This window comes from Diadema setosum, chromosome 7, assembly GCF_964275005.1.
Source record: "Diadema setosum chromosome 7, eeDiaSeto1, whole genome shotgun sequence".
Lineage (NCBI taxonomy): Eukaryota > Metazoa > Echinodermata > Echinoidea > Diadematoida > Diadematidae > Diadema > Diadema setosum.
Window position 1 is genome coordinate 11,175,919 of NC_092691.1, and position 22,108 is coordinate 11,198,026.

Here is a 22,108-nt window from a genome sequence, read left to right on the forward strand (position 1 = left end):
TATCTTAGGAAGCTTTCATATCACTCTTGGTGTATTATAAACAAATTTGTGAATTGAAGTTTGACAGCCAGAATATATTTTAGGTTTAAAACGGTATCAATTCACATTAAAAAGCATCAAGCATAATTATGTAGAACATAATGGGATGTTATGTTTCTGTTATGAGTTAATTGTCCCATTTAAGCATGGGGAAACAATTGCACAGAGAGAAAACTTTTGATGTTACATGAAGGAGGTACACTGTACTTGTAGTTTGCATGGTGTAGTGAATATAGTGGTGAAGAATTTATGGTTCATCTTGTGAGTAGACCTGAAAAGATCTGTTTGGGTAGAGAAAGAATGTTTGAAAGGCAAGAGAAAACGAAGGAGATGAAATGCAAGGAGGCAAAATTCAGGCAAGTGGAGAGCAGAAGAAAGGTAGAGGCGTGGAAAAGAGGGAGAAGATGAAGGAAAAATATTCTTTCTTGGAAGTTCTCCAAAGAAATGTTACTTTATAGATCTTATTACAGGTCTGTGTGATAGAGGAAAGGCAAAGGAATAGGTGAAAAAGAGAGTTCCATGACATTTGCTCCTGCAACAATTGCTCCCATGAAATACTAATTTGCATATTTAGAGTCAAACACAAATTCTCCCCACAAACATACACTGTGACCCAAACTCTAATCCTCACATCAAACTAATGTACAGTAGACTCCCGTTATAACGAAGTCCTTGGGACCGGCAGTTTTCTTTCGTTTTATCGAAATTTCGTTATAACCGAACAAATAAACAATACAAATACATAGAGAGGACAATGTTGCGGCCTGAATTTTTACTTCGTTGTTATTATAACCGTTTTGTATTATAATTGTGTTCGTTATAACGGGAGTGAACTGTACATGTAAAACCCTATCAGAACCCTAACCCTAACGCCAAGACCTTGGAGAAAATAGACCGGAGCAATTGTTGTAGGAGTAAATGTGTCACTGATAAGACAGGAGGGGAAGAAGTAGAAGTAGTACTGTAAAAGTGGATATTTTCGCGCGACTAATTTTTCGCGCTTGGCCAGGTAGGAAGAGTTTCGCGTGTTTTTAATTCCGCAGAAACATGACATCAACTACTGCGATAGATGGCTTGCAAAAATATTCGCGTGCTTTTATTTTCACGCTAGCTTCTGGTTGCGCGAAAATTAACACCGCGAAAATTTCCACTTTTACAGTAGTTGATGTAACAAAAGGAAACTGCTGGTCCCAAGACTGTGTTGTGTCAGGAGTTGCCTGTATAGTAACACTATTATGGGTTTCATCTTTCAAAGTGGGAGAAACTTAGCCAGAGTGTGAGAAATTGAAACTCGAGACAAAGGTGGGAAAGTTGGAGTTGCTGCACACGGTGATCTATAAACTCTATACCTTTAGAAACACTTTCATCATGTAGAGTATTATGTGCCTAAACATTATCTGTAAACACAACTACATGGTCCAAAACGAACTACGTAGGCTATTTGGCTACAAAGAAATCTGATATCAGTAAATTTTTATTTTTGATTCAGAGTAAAAAACAAAAGAACGCAAGGGAATACAATACGTCTGTTTCAAAGCAGTTCTATGATAGATCTCAGTTCCGATTCATTTGCAATTTCCATAACATAATCTTCAATAATGCTGGATGCAGTACAAAACAAGTGCCACAGGAAATCAAGACTTCTCAATGGAAATCACACATATGAACACTTGGGCCCGAATTCACAAAGGTGGTACAAATGAAACCATGGTTTAAACCATGGACAAAAACCATGGAGCGCCAAGTGTTGCATGGAATACTTCTTTACGAAATTGGTCATTTTGTCGACAAAATGACCGTTTTGTTAACGGAATGTTCGTTTAGTTACAAAATGTTGTCATTTCATTACAAAATGATCATTTCATCCACGAAATGACCAATTTCATAACAAAATATTCCATGCGACACTTAGCGCTCCATGGTTTTTGTCCATGGTTTAAACCATGGTTTCATTTGTACTACCTTCGTGAATTCGGGCCTTAGAATCCTTTAAATTAGTTGATGAATTCCATTCATCAAGGATTGCATTTTAGACCAAAAGGAGTTTCTACACATGAAGATATAACTGTTAACAAAAACGGATGTTCTGCATGGATTTGACAAAGATCTGAACTGAATATCTTTACTATTCTTGGCGAGAACCAAACTGCTCTGAAAGATCAATACATGTAGTCATATGCAACCCAGGATTGCATGATTTAAACTCTATAGAGACAAACAGAAAGACAAATGAACTAAATCTTTATAAGTGAAAACTTCAGTGTAAAAATATAGTATGATTACAAAGAACATTTCATTCACATGTAACAGCATCACTTATAATCTACACCATAGGATTTTCTTGGGTAATGCTCATGTAGAATAGCTAGTAGCTTTCCGATTAAATATTCTTAAAATCTCTTGATAGAACATTTTGTCAATACTCGTATCACAGTTCGCTTGGCATACACACATGAAGTTATAAAAATCAACCTTTTCTCTTTGAAAATGTCCAAGAATTTGATAAGTCAAGACTCGATGCTCCCTTGGAGCAAGTTCAATGTACAATTCAGCTCCTTTCTTCCACAACTCAAAACATGATGTACAGTCAGGTGTAGGGTGTGAAGTAACCTTTGTCAATGTTAGGATCAACTCCTATTCATCTAAACATGCATTCAAATACTGTGCACATTTTCTCCCTGAAAACTTGCATGTTCACCGACGAAAGAAGAAAATCTGAAGGGAGTTTCTTTTAAAGCCACAAGCAAAAAGCTGGGGAGACAATTGAGTGGTCTTGATTCAAGGCTCTCTCATGTGGGTTTCACAAGCAAAACAAGTTTGCCCTCTGAGCAAGGTTCACACTGATCAATGCATGGCTATGGTACCTGCAAAATTCAACACTGAGGTGTCTTGATTAAAGCCTAGACTTAATTGGCAGTGCAAGAAAAGAAATTGAAACTTGGTATGACTGTAGGTGAAAATATAGTTTGTCGATGATTTTGCAGGCACAAAAACATTGTTACATGTACAAAGTGTACTTCGTATCTGCAATGCAAAGTATAAGACTTTAATGTACTTGTCATTTCTTAGTGAATTGATGAAATTAGCACACATCTTCATGTCTTACCACATGAACCACAATCTCAGTGATCAATGATATCAATAATACTGTCCATCTATCCCAATGATATTGCTCAGCTAACACTGAACGTAAATGCTTACGGTGCATAATGCACACAAAGTACTCGTCCAAAACTCGCGGAGAACCTCATGCCAATTTTTGGGTGTAAATTCATGAACTGTTCATAAAGTAAACATTGTACAATTTAGTTGTTAATCTACACACATGCATAGCATAATAAACATTCTTATTGATTAAATGTGATCATAATGTGATAACACATAAAAATCCATACATTACACTTGAGGCTGTGACAAGTAGTGTACATTATTGTGTGTACACACAAAAAGAGATACATTTTCTTCAAAACTTTACTAAAAAGTTTGGTTTCACTGGTTTAGTCTACATTCACTCTAATAGAAGGTCCATTCTGGGTACATCATGTTGTTGGTACTGCTAGGGTCCATATATCACTTTAAAAAGAGTCAATTCCTGGTTGCGCTTGTTAACAATTATCCCATTGATAGTGGAAAGGAATTGCATATATGTAATACTCAACCATGACTTTACCCATGCAATATATCACTAATAACAGCAACAACTACAAAATGGTATTACCGATAACCAAACTACACACTAGTAACTGACTGAGAAAAATTTTATTTGTTTTGGGGTTTTCTTTTCTGGTAAAGGAATTTATTCTATTCAGTGATTCCCACAGCAAGAGCAAACAAATGGTCATCAAATATAATCAGCAAGCATTGTGTGATGGAATGACAGCAATACAGTACATGATGGAATGTCGCTTTACTGATACTGAGCATGTCTTTGCTATTATCTCTTGTGTGACATTAACCCGTTAGAGACGTGTCCTGAGAATACTCGGGCAGGTAGTCTATGGGGAAATGCATGTTATAGCGAAATCAGTCTGTCCTCAATGGGTTAATAGAGTGCATGTCCATGAAACAAAGCTGTTTAATACTACTGGCAGACATCTTGTCTGTTTATCTCACTTTGAAAATGTTTACAAGTCAGTTGATAATTTGTTGGTACACGCAATTCATAGCACAAATATAGTGCTCACTAAAAACCACTCTCAAAGTAATTGGGACATTTTTGGGCCAAAACAGTCAAGTGCATGATCTCATAGAGAACTAGTCTGCACTCTGTGTAATAGTCATTTGTTTGCACAGAGGATTTGAAGATGCCACCATTTTGTAATCAGGTCAAATAAAAATGGATACTACCACTCAAAACAAATAAGGAAGAGTCTTAAATGGCAGCTAAATGACTAGATACATACTGTATGTCTTGATATTCAAGACATGACGTAAAATTATTTTTTCCTCACTCTCTTCTGTTTTGTTTTGGTTTTGTTCCAAGGTGAGTGAAAAAAAAAGACATAAACAAAGACAAAATACAAACAAACAAACAAACCCCCGAACTGAAGAATGCATCATACTGCTCATCACTATTAAAGCATGGTAATGTGAGTCACATCTATGTCTCTATGCAATGAAATGCCAACATGCGGAAGTTATATATGCACTGCATAAGTCCCCAGACTGATTGCACATTAATGATTTGAAATAAAAATGTAGCCCCTTCTCTGTCAAGAATAACGGTGCTCATACTTTGTATCCCCAGCAAACACAAATGTGTTGGGAAGGGGCAATCATACGAAAACAGGACACCACCCCTCGATTCCCTTAGAGACAAGCAAACAACAAACAAACAAACAAAAAGACATCAAGACAGGTGCATTTCAGGTGGAAGGCCTCTAGTTTGAGTGGAGCGATGAATTCTGACTGTTTTGGTGGTGACAATCCTGGCGGTAGACCGGTCCTACACCCACTCATGTGGACAGAATCCTGGTCCAGTTATTGGTTCAGCTTGCAGGCCTCTCCTGAGAATGGACACATATGAGTACAAGTTACTGAAAGAACACAGATCTAAAAAGTCCATATGGAAAATATGAAGTATAATTTGGCTTTATTTCTTGAAAGGTATACAAAAGCAATTATACAGTCTATTTCATCATTTTTTTAAAATGGTGAAATCTCATAAAGGAAACTCATTGAACCTCTGAAACTCCTTATTTGGATACAAAGACAATTGGCTTAATAGCACTTGAAAGAAAGATGATTTCAGTCAAAATGCACATCATACTATTTCTTATCTTTTTTATTTTTTGATGTATAGTAATCACAACAGTCCCATGTAACCATATTTTCTGCATTTTGGAGCATTATTACAGTCATATACAAGCTTTATCAATGCATGTTAATCTTTAACTTTGTAAGATCAAGAATGTGGAAATTGTGTCATTGTGTAAAGACATATTCAGCAAAAGATCGAAATTTCAGACCTACATACAGACCCTTCAAAATGAATGTTGTGTTCTTTTAACCCTAACTAGGCCGGGCTATTTAGGTAGATCATAGAGCCGGAGGGGGGGGGGGGGGGGGGGGGGGGGCCTCCCAGGCCCCCCCAGATCTCGGCCGTCGACCGCGCGATCGCGACGAAAATTGGCACACACATTGCCTATGATGTAATCTAAAAACAGAGTGTGGTTGGAAATGACAAATTCAAGCATTGTCAAGTTTTCCCAAAATTCCCTTAAAAACCACATAAATCCTCCACAAGGCTACAGGTTAGTCCAAGAGGTGAAAAGTGCTGAAATTACACAGCAAAACATGACAATCCCCTTTCCACAATTCTCAACAATCCACTTGCATCAACAGTTTTGCTGCAATTTCAGCAAAACTTGGTGAGTGCATCTAGGAGGGTACTTACTTCTGGAGTACTGATATCAGCAGAACAGGTATTGCTGTAATTACAGCAAATCTCTTGGACCATCACAAATGCTCAGGAAGCATGATGTATGTGCAGGTCTTTCCATGCAGACCAAATTTTGCTGTAATTTCAGCAAAATTATATAGGCCTTTGGACAGATACTGGAGTGCATATTGTAGGACCGAATCATGTTTATAATTTTTTTTTTTTTTTATTATGCATATGTCATGGTTTGTTGAAATTGACAATATAAGTATGTAATTGTCAACTAAATGCGATGAATTTGTCTCATATGATGGATTTCAAACATGTTTAGGCTTTCACTCTCCATGATATAGCTGACAGAAGTAAGACAAGTCACTCATCAACTCAATGTTTTGTCTTCCATTCTATTTCCTCTTTACTCCGCAAAACATATCTCAGTACATCTATCAATAGATACCAAATAATTATAAATGATATAGTTAGATTTGTGTTTATCGTTGAAAGACATTTCTTTATTTCCATTTTTTTGGGGGGTGTTACAGTTTGGTACTTGATACATGTGGCGTTTGTAATACACATGGGAATTTATACAAGAAAAATAAAAATGCTGTATCAGAAAAGAAGAATACTGACAATTGTTAAATCTAGGCAATATACATGATGTACATTAACAGGCAGAACTCATGCAAAATACTAGGATGCTGCATGTGTTTTCTCATCATTTCAAAAACACTGCAATCATTATGGCATCTTGGATATGAATTGCTCAGATGATACAAACTTAGGATAAATAAAAGACATACACAATTTAATTCAAAATAATTTTGTCATATTGTTAACTTTTAAATACATGTAGCTTCAATGACTAACAGTCAGGCCTTATGAATTATAATTGTACAAATTTTATAAAACTGCTCCCATTGATTGATCGAACAGATAAAACAAAACAAAAAATTACCTCAAAAAGGTTTCCTTCTGAGAAAGGTGGTAAGTCTTTCTAAATAGAAATAATTAGCTGTTTTTATACTTTCACATGATTATGAGACTTACTCAACAAACTTATAGATAAACAATAAAACACAAAAGGGACCCACTCAAAAACAAATAAAAATGGAGGAAAATGGATACATTTTTTTTTCCTTTCAAAAATATTTGATGAGCTTTGCAAATGATTTCTTTGCTCTTTCTCATATTTTAAGTGTTTGTGTTCATTTTATTCATTTATTTATCTATTTTTGCACATTTTTGTACTACAGCAGTCATATGTGCCAAATTTCAAGCTAAATGCCCTATTAAGACTAGGGAAGTTAACTGTTTCCCCAGTATTTTCGTAGGAGTTTTATTCAAGATATGCTGTTACCGTGGCAATTCATTGTTCAACAATGGCAAAAAATTAAGTTTGCACATCCACATTTTGTACATACCATAGTGGTCACATGGGCCAAATTTCAAGCGAAATGCTAAAAGACTGAGGGAGTTGGCTGAATCCACAGTATTTTTGTATGCTGTTTAATGAAAAAAATGTTGTTAGCATGGCAACACATAGCTCAACAATGATGAAAGATTAAGTTTGCATATCTACGTACTATAGTGGTCACATATGCAAAATTTCAAGCCAAGTGCTCAAAGACTGAGGAAGTTGACTGAATCCACAGTAATTTTGGACGATTTTCATTCAAAATATGCTGTTACCATGGCAATGCATCATTCAACAATAGCCAAAGATAAAGTTTTCACGTCTATCATAGCAGTCACATGGGCTAAATTTCAAGCTAGATGCTCAAAGATTTAGGGAGTTAGCTAAAAAGCATATAAAGGTATGCTTTTAGTGAAAAAATGCTGTTACCATGGCAACGTATTGATAAACGTCTATAGAAGATGTGTTCTGCACTTCTACACACAGTAGTCATCACATATGTGCCAAAATTCAAGTCAGGTACTCCAAAAACACAGGGAGTTAGGTCAATCCACTCTTTTTTTTTTTTTTTTTGTATGATTGGTACAAAACTGCTGTTGCCATGGCAACATATTTGTTCACACATACATAAATGGCATCTTGCAGAACTACACCTTACATTGACGGCATCTTATATCCAAAATTTCAACTGAATTGCTGTAAAACTGATGAGTAGTTTGATCAACCACAATGTATAAGATTTTGTCAAAATTTGCTGTTGCCATGGCAATGCATTATGCAACACTAACAAAAAGCGTTTGCACATCTTCCTTTGAAAGTGGTCACACATACCAAATTTCGGGTCAATTACTCAAAAAATGGAGTGCTCACATCCACAACATTCTGTATTCTTTTTTTAAATTTGCTGTTGTCATGGCAATGCACCAGGCTATGCCAATGAAGAAAGTGTCTTGCACATCTTCTTTTGATAGGAGTTACACATGCCACATTTGGGGTTAATTGCTCAAAAAATGAGAGTAGTTCAATTCAAGATTTTTAATGAAAATTTGCCATTGCCATGGCAACGCATTATGCGATACTAACAAAAACGGTGTCTTGTACATCTACCTTTGTATCTCCATGGTTCAAAATAGTCTAGAACCCTGTTTAATCAAAAGATATAATTGATTTTAAATTGCTGCCACAGACTTTGATAGAAGTCAATTTTGTAATCAATTCTAACTCTTCATAAAACAAGACCAAGTACAATTAGGATTTAGGGTATGGCGTTAGAAATCGCTGTTTCATGTTAACAAAAAGTTTTATGTCTGGTTTCGATGACACTTGTGCAGTCTGGTAATTTTCATCTGTATTTCCTTTTTTTCTTTGAATTTCTATTTGCGCATCCTCTTGTCATAACCATCATAATTATATCACCTGTCTTTAATAAGAAGGGATAGCAAAAAGTAATTACCATCACAAAGATGTACACATCTTCCCCAGAGAGTGGCTGGTGATACAATGAGACACAAGTCCATTGTATTCCTATCTGCGCGGCAGACCCAGTTTGGCACATGCTTCAAATATTTTTGAGTGGTAGCATCGAACATCTGACAAAGGATATAAGATGGTCGTGATGCCATTCTTTTTAACCTACTTGGATTTATAAATCACACTTTGTATCATTCTGTGATAAGACAATTAAGGACAAGTCCACCTTCATGTTCATAAGGATTGAGAGAATGCAGCAGTATTAGTAGAACACAAAGTTTGAGGAAAATCAGATAATCTGTTTAAAAGTTATGAAATTTTTTAAGTATCTGCGCAGTCACTGCTGGATGTGAAGACTGCTACAGTGTAGGATGTCACTTGCATGCAACGATTGAAGGAAAATAAAAAAGAGAATTTCACAAAACTTCACTTTTTGAATAAAGTGCGCATTTCTTCGACCTGTTACTGAAGTATTAAGGGTAATATTATTCCCCCTGTCTTCTGAAAGAGAGAAGTTGAGTGTTCTTGTGTTATGCGAGAAAAATGGGAATATGTTGAATTTTCTTTATTCTTTCTTTATATCATTGTACACATGTGACATCACAAGCTATCGTTTTTCATCCAGCTGTGGCTGAGCAGAAACTTCAAAATTCATAACTTTTGAACGGATTGTCCGATTTTCCTCCAACTCTCACTGATATGTTCTACTTATTTTATTTTGCTGCATTCACTCAACCCACATGTCCATGAAGGTAATCTTGTCCTTTAAGCTACAGTCATAGATTTTTAAACTCTTATGTTATAATGATCTGTACTACCCTAAATCATGTGGCACACCAGTATGCATTCTGTGATAACTGATGCATCTGTTAAACTACCAGATACTTGAAGGTGTGACCATTATGCCCCTGGATTTACATCAAACTTTGGACTGATGCTGCTTGTTGGTGATGTTGCGTGAAGCTGGAATCCATCAAACTGATACCCTACAAATGAAATGAACAAATGAGAAGAGTTAGAATTTGTGCGGAGGAGAGTTCTGCAAAAACTGCAGCATGTATTCTTTCACAAGCAACAGTGTGCTGCTCTGTAAATCTTACAATAATGTACTGCAACATATTTTTACATTAATGTTCATTTTCATTTCTTCCCTTAAAGCTTAACATTGCTGTGACGCCAGAGACTAAACAAAGTTGTAAACAAACAAAATACAAAATGCTTGCTCCTTAGATTCCTAATTGTTTGAGAAGTTTTCTACAAGTATGCTTAATTAATTACAATATTATTTCTATTCAAATCTTTAAGTCCTACACAATAATGGTAAGTCTACCACATATCACATATGGGTGCCTTATTACACTGTTTTGTAACATTTACTATGTAAAGCAGGAATTCCATTCCAGGTTCAAGCACTGATTTCAGAGCTTGTAAACCTGGCAAAGGATGTGGATGAAAAACTAGCAAACTTCAACATTCACATTTTTAATAGTTTGCAAACGATTGCAAAACCTAAGCAGGGAATTGAAAGTGTTGTGAAATATTTGTGGGTGTCATTTTTAGTTTTTGAAAAAAAACAAACAAAAATAGGACAATTTCTTGTGCATTTGCACATTTGTTTGTGATCTGCTCATAATTTGCTCTGAAAAATGGTGTTAAAGCCTTGTCATATGTGTACATATATAACCTTCACAAGACGTGCATAATGCTCTGGAAGTCTTTGTGAACTTCCATATGGAACTCAACAGTTTGTAGAATATATGTGTATGTCAATAGCAAAATCTGTGAAGTTTTTCTTTTCATTTACAACATATTTGCAAATTATTCACATACCTTTTGAGGCATTATTATACTACCTCCGCCAAGGGAGTAGGTTATGTTTTCATTATACCGTTGGTTTGTTTGTAACATAGGTAGTTTGTCCATGCACAAAATAACTCAAAAAGTAGTGAACGGATTGGGATTGGGATTAACGGATTAACTTGCAGGAAAGGTTAAGAACGACACAAGTAATAAATGATTAACTTTTTGTAGTGATCCAAGAATTTTGGGGGAATTTATAAAGGATTTTTGATATTTTGGCATGAAGGGTCAATGACCTTGGGAGTTCAGGCTGCGCATATTTGAGATTTCCATGCAGGCACTTAAGTGCACGCTCTAATCTCTGCTAGGGCGAGGCGCGCCGCGCATCTGAGGGTTTACGATGTTAAAAAAGCTTCTATATTGTGAAATCGGGTGATTTTTCAGTGGATGGAAATCACTGATCTCTATGGAAGAGCAAGATCACAGTGGAAAGTGGGAGCTGCTTGACGGAGGTCTGCGCTCTCAGAGTGCTTTTCTACTTACAAATGTTTAGATGTGTGTTACTCGTGATGAGAATTATTTTCAGTGCCATTGTCGCAACAAATAAAAAAAGAAAGTGAACATTTCAGAATGTTGGACTTTGCCATTTTTTGACATTTACATCCTTTGCAAATGGTTCACATGCTCAGTAAAATCAGCCTATATAGTATGATAAGAGTAAAAACTTGGGAGGAGAACAGTGAAAATTTTTTATCAGAATTGGATCAATAGTGAAATAGGGAAGTTATGAAATTGTGAAGTTTTGCTAATTTTTGCAGAACAGTTTTCAAACATTTGAAAGCAGAACTGTTGACTGCGGAACAGTTTTTATACGTTTTCATACATGTATTTGACATGAATATGCAAATGAGTGAGCTGATGTTGTCATAACCTTACAATTCTCTATTGATCATGTCCAAAGAAATGATAAGATTCAATTTTCTGTTATTGAAGTGATATTATTCCTGGTTAAATAACTTCAATGATCAGGTCGATCTATCAGGATTTTAGACTGATGCATGTTTGCCTTTGAATGAATAACTGAAAATTCAAAATTTGAATTGTATGTCAAGTTGTGAGGGTATGGCAACATCATTTCATTGTTTGCATTATTATTATTGACTTTTCAAGAACTTTAACCCTACACCCACCTGGTTTTTTGAGGGACTTAAAACCATCGGGGGGGGGGGGGGGGACGACTTTTTGGCCCCACTTCAGATCTCAGTTGTGGATCACGTGATCCTCGCGAAAATTTGCACTAAGGTAGAGGCCAATGTAATCTACAAGACTGTATGGTTCGATTTTTCACATTTTGATGCATTCATGTATTTTAAATTAATAAATGCTAATTTATGCATTTTTTTTGCACATAAAATTTTTTAGGTGAACATACTATTTTCAATATCCTTAACAATAATATTGAAGCAAAAATTTGGCTTGATAATTACTTCTTTCGAATTTTGTTGTTTATTGAATGTCGTATGTATTTCTTTGTTGTTTTTTTGTCAAAATTTGTCGCATAAACTTTTTAAAGCATTATCAGCCTAAAATAGATTTTTGTCAGCCATTGAAAGTAAAAATATTTATTTTTGTATGAATTAAATGCAAAAACACAATCTACATTGGATTTGTATGCAAAATCATGTTTTTTAGCAATTTTTGGGTCAACAAATATTTTTCAAAGGGGCATACAGGGTGGCTTCAAAACGGTATGTCCGAGAGCGACAAATTTGGTGTCAAAAGTTATGTGATACTTGAAAGTAAAAAGTTATAAAATGTCGCAGTGAGAGCATCATGAGTTGCGGAATGATCATGCAAAATGTCAAGGGGGTCCAAAATGCCTCCCCCAGGTGGGAATAGGATTAAAATGCCATTCATTCCATATTTTTCATCTCATTTTGACAAAAAAAAAAATAAAAATCAATGTTATGCTAAATTAATTGTGCTCTTTTTTCAAACTACATTTCAACTGCATTTCTGTGTAATAGAATACAATAGCACTCTTTATCAATGCATTGGAAATGCAGATCTTCATTATTATCCATTCGAATTCACCCCCCCCCCCCAAAAAAAAAAAAAAAAAAAACTTTTGAATGAAGAAAAACTGAGTCTAGGAGACAAATATAATCTAACTTCATGTAAGTGCTAAAAGTGATATGCTCCATCATTGAGGCTTGTGCACACTATATATTTCCAAATCATTCAAAAATTCATACAAGTTCATTACTCAACCTGGAAATTGAATGGATATGAACACATTACATTGTAATTCAATAACAAATTTAACTAGAGAAGCACTCTGAGAGCGCAGACCTCCACCAAGCATGCAGAGCTCTCTTTTGCCATCACTGATCTTGTTCTTCCATAGAGATAACTGGGGCCTGTTGCATAAAAGTTACAGTGATGGTAACTTTGCCATACAATGGTAACTTCCATGGAATTCTTGATTGTGATTGGCTGTTGAGTATTGTTGCCATGGCGGTTACCATTGGATGGCAAAGTTGTCACCATTGTAACTTTTATGCAACGGGCCCCCAATTTCCACCCATACGTACTCATAGCATGCTGAAGTGTTTATAGTATGCTGAAAGTCTCCCGATTTCAAAATATAGAAGCTTTTGTAACGTCTTAAGCCCTCAGATGCGCGGTGCGCCTCGCCCTAGCAGAAACTAGAGCACGCGCTTTAGTGCTAGCATGCAAACCTCAAATACGCGCAGCCTGAACTCCAAGTTCATTGACCCTACCTGCCAAAATATCAAAATCCTTCATAAATTTCCCAAAATTCTCGGATCACTACCAAAAGTTAATCGTTTGTTATTCGTGTCATTCTCAACCTTTCCTGCAAGTTTCATCCCAATCCGTTAACTACTTTTTGAGTTATTTTGCACATGGACAAACTAACGAACGAACTAACAATACTAACAAACAAACCAACGGTAACGAAAAACATAACCTCCCCCTTAGGTGGAGGTAACAAGGTACAATACAATGTGTGTGATTCTGCATGCAACAAAACTAGTTCAAAGGGGTATGAAAAAAGTAAAGTGTCAGCTAACAACATTAACATTCTTGCTTCATTCAGATAGAAATACTGTTGCCTGACACTGATAAAAGCAACACATTTATCATTCACTATTACTGTGGTCTCACCTGATGGGCCTTTGCAGTTTGAGCAGACAGCAGCCAAATACCTCCCCACATGGCATGTTCAGTACTACATGTATGAAGCATTCCAAAAAGTTTGGTCTTGTTCCATGAGCTAATGAAAGAGAGCTGAATATGTACATCTATATGGAAGGAGACTTGTGTTTGCACAATCAGGGTTAAATCAAACTTCCCTCCTGTCTCAGCTATTGTCCTTGAAGTTGGCAAGTTTGTTTGATCTTGGCTTAAACTGCACAGCATGAACCTGACTGTACTTGCTAATACTGATGTACAAAGAAAACGAAAACAGCATATTTATTCATGGAGTAGCTATATTCACAACATGTAGCCATCAAAAGTACAGGCATCTGGTGTGATTGCTTCACAAACCGGTCCAGTTGAAGGCAACAGTGCAAACTGTAGCGTGCACACATATGTCATTCAACTAGTCATCATGGAATATTATTATTATTATCGCTAGAGATGATTGAAATCTTATGTAACAACTGAACTGCAGTCAAACCAATCAGGAAAGAATGTTTGTGATGTAGAAATAAAAGCCTGTAGATATTTGCTTAATGTAGTTTAGACTCATATTTCTCACAGTAAGTAAAGACTATTCCCAGTGGAGTCTATACAAAAATATGTGTTTATCTTACCATGACATATACACAAGAAAATGACCATAATTATGATATGGTTGGTGCTAAGGTAAGCTAGATATATTAATAAGGAATATTATCCATGACCACGCTAATAATGATCAAGCAATTTAAATTTCAAGCAATGTATAATCATCTTAAGTCATGTTCTCTTATTATATACATGTACTCATGTCAGCACATTTTTACGACTTGTCATCATTGACACCAGGCCTTAGTTGGGTATAGTTTGGGGGATTTATACATATGTACCAATAGTATATCAACTCATTCTTTTGATACAAGACAAGCTTATAGATATGTTCTCTTGGTATCTTTTGAGCCAAATCTATATGGGCACTTTCACACTAAACACTAGTACTGCGGGGATGTCCCTTTATTTTCCACAATGCATTACCCCAATATCATACAAACTTTTTGTAGAACACTTGAATGACAGATAACTTTGTCCCAAAATTGCTTCAAAGAAGCAATGTAGTAAAATTTTTGCCAATAAAATAGAAATTTTGGCATAACACATGCAGATACATATGAAGGTCAAATAATGAATGCTCATTGAAACTTTGCTGTTGCAGAGCTACCAAGTCTCACACATTGTGAGTGAGACTCAAGCATTTCGGGTCTGTCTCACGGTCTCACGCATGACACCCATTTTTCTCACGCATTGGGAGCATAGCTTAAAGGATTAAAGTGAGAGCTGCAATTGAAGGCATATTTATCTTTTGTATTTCAAAATAAGTAAAAAATAGTCACTTAAGTATGGACCAGCTAAAAATTGAAAAAGCTCCCTACTGTGGGAGGGCGGACACTCCCCTTCAACACCCTCCCCTTGCTCAGTCGCTTCGCTTCGCTCCCTCGCTCACGCACATGTGCGCACGCCGAGATGCTGAGTCATGAAAATCTCACTCATAAAAATTTTTTGAACTTGGCATCTATGCTGTTGTTCAACTGAATAGCCTATCATTGGTTAGAAAAGATAGCAGCCCTAATATTCTATTGTTGCATTTTATAGCTGAAGTTTTCACAGTAGTGTACAGTGTATGCAACATACACCAACAAAAATGCTATAAAGAATAGTTTTGTATGTCCAATGTAATTTTGTTAAACTTAGTTTAGAAATGCTATAAAACACAATTTTCAACAGATTTTCGGAGTTGTTTAGATATGTTCTATTCTATGTTATATCATTTACTTGGACAACAACAAAGTTTCAAGGAGCATTTATTATTCTTTTGTATATTTTTCATTATCTAAGTAACATTTTAGGGTGATATAGTTGGAAACTACAATTGTCCTCTTGCACAGGGCAGGTGAGACACATGCCTCACCTCCCTGCTCATTGTAAAACACACACCACACAGTATGCAAGAGAGTACCCTGCACTGTAACAACACTTTTCACATACACTTTTAATACATGTAGGCCTATTATCCAGCATATTATGAAGTAGGCCCTACATGTTGACTGTTTGGATTAGCTGAGGCCAGGCCTTGCATTTTAGGTATAGTTGCTTCAAGAGGAAAATGTTTGCATCCTTACAGGGATTGTTTGTGGAGGAGCTAATCCCTGTGTACAATGTAACTACACAGTAGGCCTTCCTACTTGAACTTGGATGAAGACTGTGCAAGTTTAACTTGATATGTAGTCAAATGCATAGCAGCCAAACTGGGCAGACTACACTTTGTAGTACAATCCTGTTCCCACATAGCTATAAGTACAGAGTATTGGTTATGTGGAGTTGTGACTTTGAAGACAAATTTACTGGAGAAAATACCACATTCTGGCCTGCCAAAATTGACAGTGAAGTACTGGTTGACTAATAATGTGGCACTACCTCATGCCTGCGTGAGCAGATATGGGAATCTGTATACTTCGTTTTCTTTGAGATGTATGCTACTCAACAAGACGTATTGCTACTCATCAATTAACCAGCATACTATGGCAATACTGTATTGCTGACGAAGAAGATATTATGGTGACATGGAAGCCGTCAGTTGTACAGTTCATCTCATTCACACAGAATGAGCACGAACAGTTGGTACTATGGTGTCAAGAGCTGGATGGGACTTCACAGGAACCATGGCTAATGGTGTTTCACTGGATGATACTGGAATGATACTTTCATCAGACTGGCAGTAAAAATTTGTAAAGAATTTCCAAATGCAAAGGTGTGAAATTTCTGTTGGATTCTGGAATTGAGTGTTAGAATCTAAGAAGGTGCTGGTTATGACTTGGCGACATGACAACTGGCAGATCTGATATGGAATTAAAGTAGCGGTCCCATAACATCTAGTGGACACACTATCTTGCTGATCATGTGCATTGTGATCATCTGGAATATAGATATATAAATATGTGACCTATAGACCTTTGAGAACATGAACAAGTGTAGGCAGAACTGAAATTTGGAATAGCTCTTCCAGGAACACATGTATAACTTCTTGAAATGAGTGCCCAATATCCTCTAATGATTTGATGTAATTGTGATTGCAAACTTTTCTGTTTCTTGCATTCTTTTGTTATGTAGTTAAAGGACAAGTTCACCTTCATAGACATGTGGGTTGAGTGAATGCAGCAATATTAGTAGAACACATTAATGAGAGTTTGAGGAAAATAGGACAATCCGTTCAAAAGCTATGATTTTTTGAAGTTTCTGCTCAGTTACGGCTAGATGAGAAGACTACTATAGCTTGTGATGTCATAGGAGTACAACTTTATAAAGAAAGTATTACTATAAAGAAAATTCAAGATATTCTCACTTTTCTCACATAATAAAAGAACACTCGACTTCTCTCTTTCAGAAGTCAGGGGGAATAATATTACCCCTAACATAAGTCAGTAACAAGTCAAGGAAATGTGCACTTTATTCAAAAAGTCAAGTTTTGTGAAATTCTCTTTTTATTTTCCTTATATCGTTGTACGCATGTGACATCATACACTGTAGTAGTCTTCTCCTCCAGCAGTGATTGCACAGATATTTTAAAAATTCATAACTTTTGAACCGATTGTCGGATTTTCTACTAACATTGTTGCCTTCACTCAATCCACATGTATATAAAGGTGAATTTGTCCTTTAAGTCAGACCACACACTTCATGCCTTTGTCACAATTTACCGGTTAACACAATGTTATCACGTATTCTGCTAATACCGGTACCACTAAATAACAGAAAGATGTGCCATGGCAAACCAAACCGTACTTCCCCTTTAAGACTGGAAGCGTACCAGTCTGCCAGTTTTCAGTCATGTAACTGGGTCTTATTGCCAGGTGGAGAGATTTGACATGTCCAATTTTCACAACAGGTCATGGGCTTTCTGTGAATCATGCTACATTATATTGTACTGAAACCACAACGGCCGTAAGCCTATATACATGTATGTGTAGTTTGATTATACATAGTATGCATTATTGAGTCGTGCAACAAGTCATAAACCGGCTCGCCTCTCTAGTTGTGTGACTGGTCTGATTGTGTAGTACGTGCAGGTAGATCATATCAGTGAAAGTTTGAGGAAAATTGGACAATCAATGCAAAAGTTACAAATTTTTAAAGTTTTGGTGTTGGAACCACTGGATGAGGAGTCTACTAGAGGCCATGATGTCATGTGTGGACAACAATAAAGAAAATATAAAGGGAATTACACAAAAACTCACTTTTCTAGCATAATGAAAGAGCACTTGACTAAACGCTTTCAGGAAGCAGGGGAGAATAATTACTAGTTTAAACATGTACATGTTGTATATACACGCTTTAATATATCAGTATCAAGTTGATAGAATAAGTAATTTTCATGAGAAATGACTTTTTGTGGAATTCCCTTTACAGTTTCTTCATTGTTGTCCATGCATGACATCATATCCTCTAGTAGTCTCCTCAACCAGGGGTTCCAACACCAAAAATTTTAAAAACTCATCACTCGCACCAGATTTTCTAATTTTCCTCAAACTTTCATTGATGTGTTCTACAAGTGTTGCTGCTTTCACTCAATCCACATTTCTCGTTGGGTTTTGGTTTCCTTTAAGTCTCTTTTAGTACATTCAGGAGTCTTTTCCAAATACAATTATTTTCAACACATAAATGACCACAAAAAAAAAGTGTGCAAGGAAAGACCCCCACCTGCATGGTGTTCACTGTGCATCTGCAACAGTCCAACAGATTTGCTGTAATTACAGCAAAACTTGTTCTGCTGATATCAGTACTCCTGGCCAGAAGTAAGTATCTTCCTAGATGCACTTCTAAGTTTTGCTGAAATTACAGCAAAACTGTTGATGCAAATGGAGTGTTGAGAATTGTGGAAAATCAAGGGAATTGTCATGTTTTGCTGTGTAATTTCAGCACTTTTTACCTCTTGGACTAAACTGTGGCCATGTGGAGGATTCTTGTGGTTTTTAACGGAATTTTGGGAAAACTTGACAATGCTTGAATTTGTCATTTCCAACCACACTCTGTTTAAAGTACTACGAAGTTAGATTTTTAAAAATTATCATTTATGCTAAATTATGCTAATTTATGCATAATGATGCAATGAAATCAGACAATTTGGTATAAATCACTAAATAAAGCTCAAAATGGGCACATTTTTTGTGTAAATATTCTTTTTAGTGTCCTAAGCAAATATAAGAGAAAAAAATTGAGCCATCCGAAAGAATTTCTTAAGTATTTTATTGTTTTTTGAATTTCTTATGTATTTCTTTGTTTTTTCGACTTTATGTTTTCCATTGTTTTTTCGATGAAACTTGTCCACGACATTGTTCCGAACAAGAAAATATGTTATTAATTGATTTTAATCAATAAAACCCCAAAATAATCATGCTTTTATGAAATTTGAATGTAAGCACAGTTTCCATTGAAATTGTACACAAATTCACGTTTTTGAGCAATTTTTGGTCTAACATGCACATACATATTTATGCGAAACTTCGGAACCGCGCACCCGCGCATCGCAAATTTGGTGTCAAAAGATGCGGGAGACTCGACAGAAAAAAGTCATGAAATGTCGCGGCGATAGCTTTTCGCGTTAGCGATACATCGCGCGAAACGTCGAGGGGGGGGCCTCGGAGGCCCCTCCCCGGCCTAGTTAGGGTTAATGCAAAAATGGGACTTCTTTGAGAATGAAAAGAAATGCCATTAATGCTATACAGAATATAAAAGATGAAACTTCACAACATCGAAATTGTTGAGTCTCTCTTACGTGACCATTCTGCATCTCTGCTCGAGGATCCTTGGAGCAGCATCCACAACAGAAGTCACACTCTTAGCACTCCACAGTCGTTCAGCTACAGCACTGGCACGTGGCCTGAGCATGAGAATGAAAATTGTAGACCAGAGTGCTGTGTTCTTGTAAGTGCTTTTAATACAGCAATGTCTAAACAGAAAGCTTGCAGTTTATATGGCAACAGTGGCATAAAAGTGGTAAGCATGCATCCTCGTTCCCACAGTATGGAAACTACAGTGAAAATTAGAGGTGATAGTTGGCGAATCTATGTCAGATATGAAACCAAGAAGACAATTTTAACACCTCTTATGAGTTGAAACGAAGATGAAAGGCATGTAGGCCCACTGAATTATTTAGTGAATCATTACCATATAGTAATTACCTTCTACTTCATGTAATCTAGTAATATAACACTATGAAAGTATGCTAGCACTCTTATATCATGTTTGCATTCACTTGACATTTTTACCCAACATCACTTTATGACAATTTAGGCGCTACTGTGTTAGGAAATAAAATTCTTTTCTGTTCAGTATTAACAAGTTGCACTGAAGCTACACATAATTCTCAAACAAGACATTTGACCTTTGCATATGTCAACATTCTATTTCCTTCAATCGCTCTCTTTTCACAAGGAAATAATTGCTGGAAAACAAACCAAGCTTCCATGAATTACTGGGTAAATTCAGATAATTTATTAACTGATATTACTGCACACTGTTAAGTTTTCATGCACCACGGTGTAAACACACTGTGCGCCACATTATTCTGAGACAGTCGACTGTAAAAGGTATGCTTTGGGGAAAATATTATGTTTTTCAAATCCATGTAACTTCTTGCAGATTTTTTTTTTTTTTTTTATGCTGGACATGCAATAAGCAAAGTTGAAGAAAAAATTCCAAGCTTTGGTATGACGTACATTATATGACAAATCTATGATTATTTTTCTTTGAAATGGTCAGTAGGTACAATACTGTCCAGGTCTGAGAGGCATGGTTTTTTTCACAAACAACCATGAAACAAAATTAGAATTCATTTGAAAACCCTCTCGGGTAAAGCGCTTCCAATATTCAATCACCACACAGACACAGTGCAAGCTACGTGCAACATGAATGAGATCGCAAGTGAAGCATCAATTGTACTGTGACATTTGGCAATTTATAAATTGGTTTGGGCAGTTGTGTATGTTTGGGCAAAACATGCGAACTTGGCACGCCCTTGACTGAGTCGGGCACGTAAACGTGGCACAAGAAAAGTTAAGAATTTGATTCCAAAACCTGCATATACTTTACCATGATCTTGAGATGACATTGGTGGAGTCCACGTACTCTCCCCACATGCACACCTCTCCACCAATCACCAACGCTTTTTGTGCCGCAGTGCCTGAAATCAGATGTCAGTTACAGGCATGTTAATTGATGGGGGGGAGGGGGGGGGGGGAAGTAATCATGTTTCAAAATTATATGAATATTCGCAAATCTACCCCATTTGTGGTATGCACTGAAATACCAAAATGACATTTACTTTATCAAGAGATGGAAGAAATAAAGCGTTATTATTTTCTTTCCCACAATTATTGCTACTCTACATATAATACCCAATTATGCTACAAATTTTGACCTGTTGAGGGACAGGCTGATTTTGATATAACACGCATTTCTTGTAGACACATCCCTGAGTAATAAACAGGACTAGTCTACAACTGGCTAATATTTTCTTTGAACCGAAATGGCCTATTGCACCATGCTCCAGACTAATTTATAATTTCTTATTCATCATGGACTGTTGTATGGATCACTTGTTTAAAAGCAAAGCTAAACAAAGCATGCCAAGAAACAATTAAAAAATGGAAACTTGGCATATACAGAACTTGCTTGATGAAACAAAATTTAGATATTGGAAAATTTGAAGTAAATGAGAACTTTGGAGGTGGAAAACATAGTCTGTCTGGAATAGGTCGATGACTTTAGATGATATGCTGCAAGAAGACAATTTGATATGACTCAATTTATACTGCCCTTTCAAGAAAAATTCTATTTCATTTGGTTACGGAACATTGCTATCAAATCACAGAGCATGTGAAAGAAATACTGCATTTTAAGGCATGACAGACAGCATGAACCACTATTAGAAGAGATTTACATATTGTTGGGATATTAGTGCACCAAGCTCCACGTAATGTCAAGTTGAACTGCCACATCCACAACATCACTCACATGATCACAGAGACATTGACTACATAACATACAATGTACTTACTGCACAGCAACACCATCATGTTAGTAATGAAATATGTGTACTATAGTAATTGCGTGTTAGTAAACAGCACGCACATATACCAGTATCAAACAATGCTTTGAGAGTTCTCCATATATCAAATGAGACTCGAACAGTCCCTAATGCCACTTCTGACTAAGAATGGCATTGAAATCAAATCACCACA

At 36.3% G+C, this 22,108-nt stretch overlaps 1 protein-coding gene across 2 annotated transcripts in view; it reads right to left on the reverse strand.

Moving 5' to 3' along the window:
• Positions 1 to 1,983: 1,983 nt before the first annotated feature.
• LOC140230841 (beta-hexosaminidase subunit alpha-like) overlaps positions 1,984 to 22,108 on the reverse strand; it is a 47,665-nt gene continuing 27,540 nt past the window's right edge. For both annotated transcript variants that reach the window (XM_072310986.1, XM_072310987.1), the window contains exons 11-13: positions 20,958 to 21,048; positions 19,642 to 19,746; positions 1,984 to 5,045 (exon numbers count right to left, since the gene is read on the reverse strand). In XM_072310986.1, the coding sequence (XP_072167087.1) occupies positions 4,985 to 5,045; positions 19,642 to 19,746; positions 20,958 to 21,048 (257 nt within the window). In that variant the 3' untranslated portion in view covers positions 1,984 to 4,984. The remainder of the gene's footprint in view (positions 5,046 to 19,641; positions 19,747 to 20,957; positions 21,049 to 22,108) is intronic.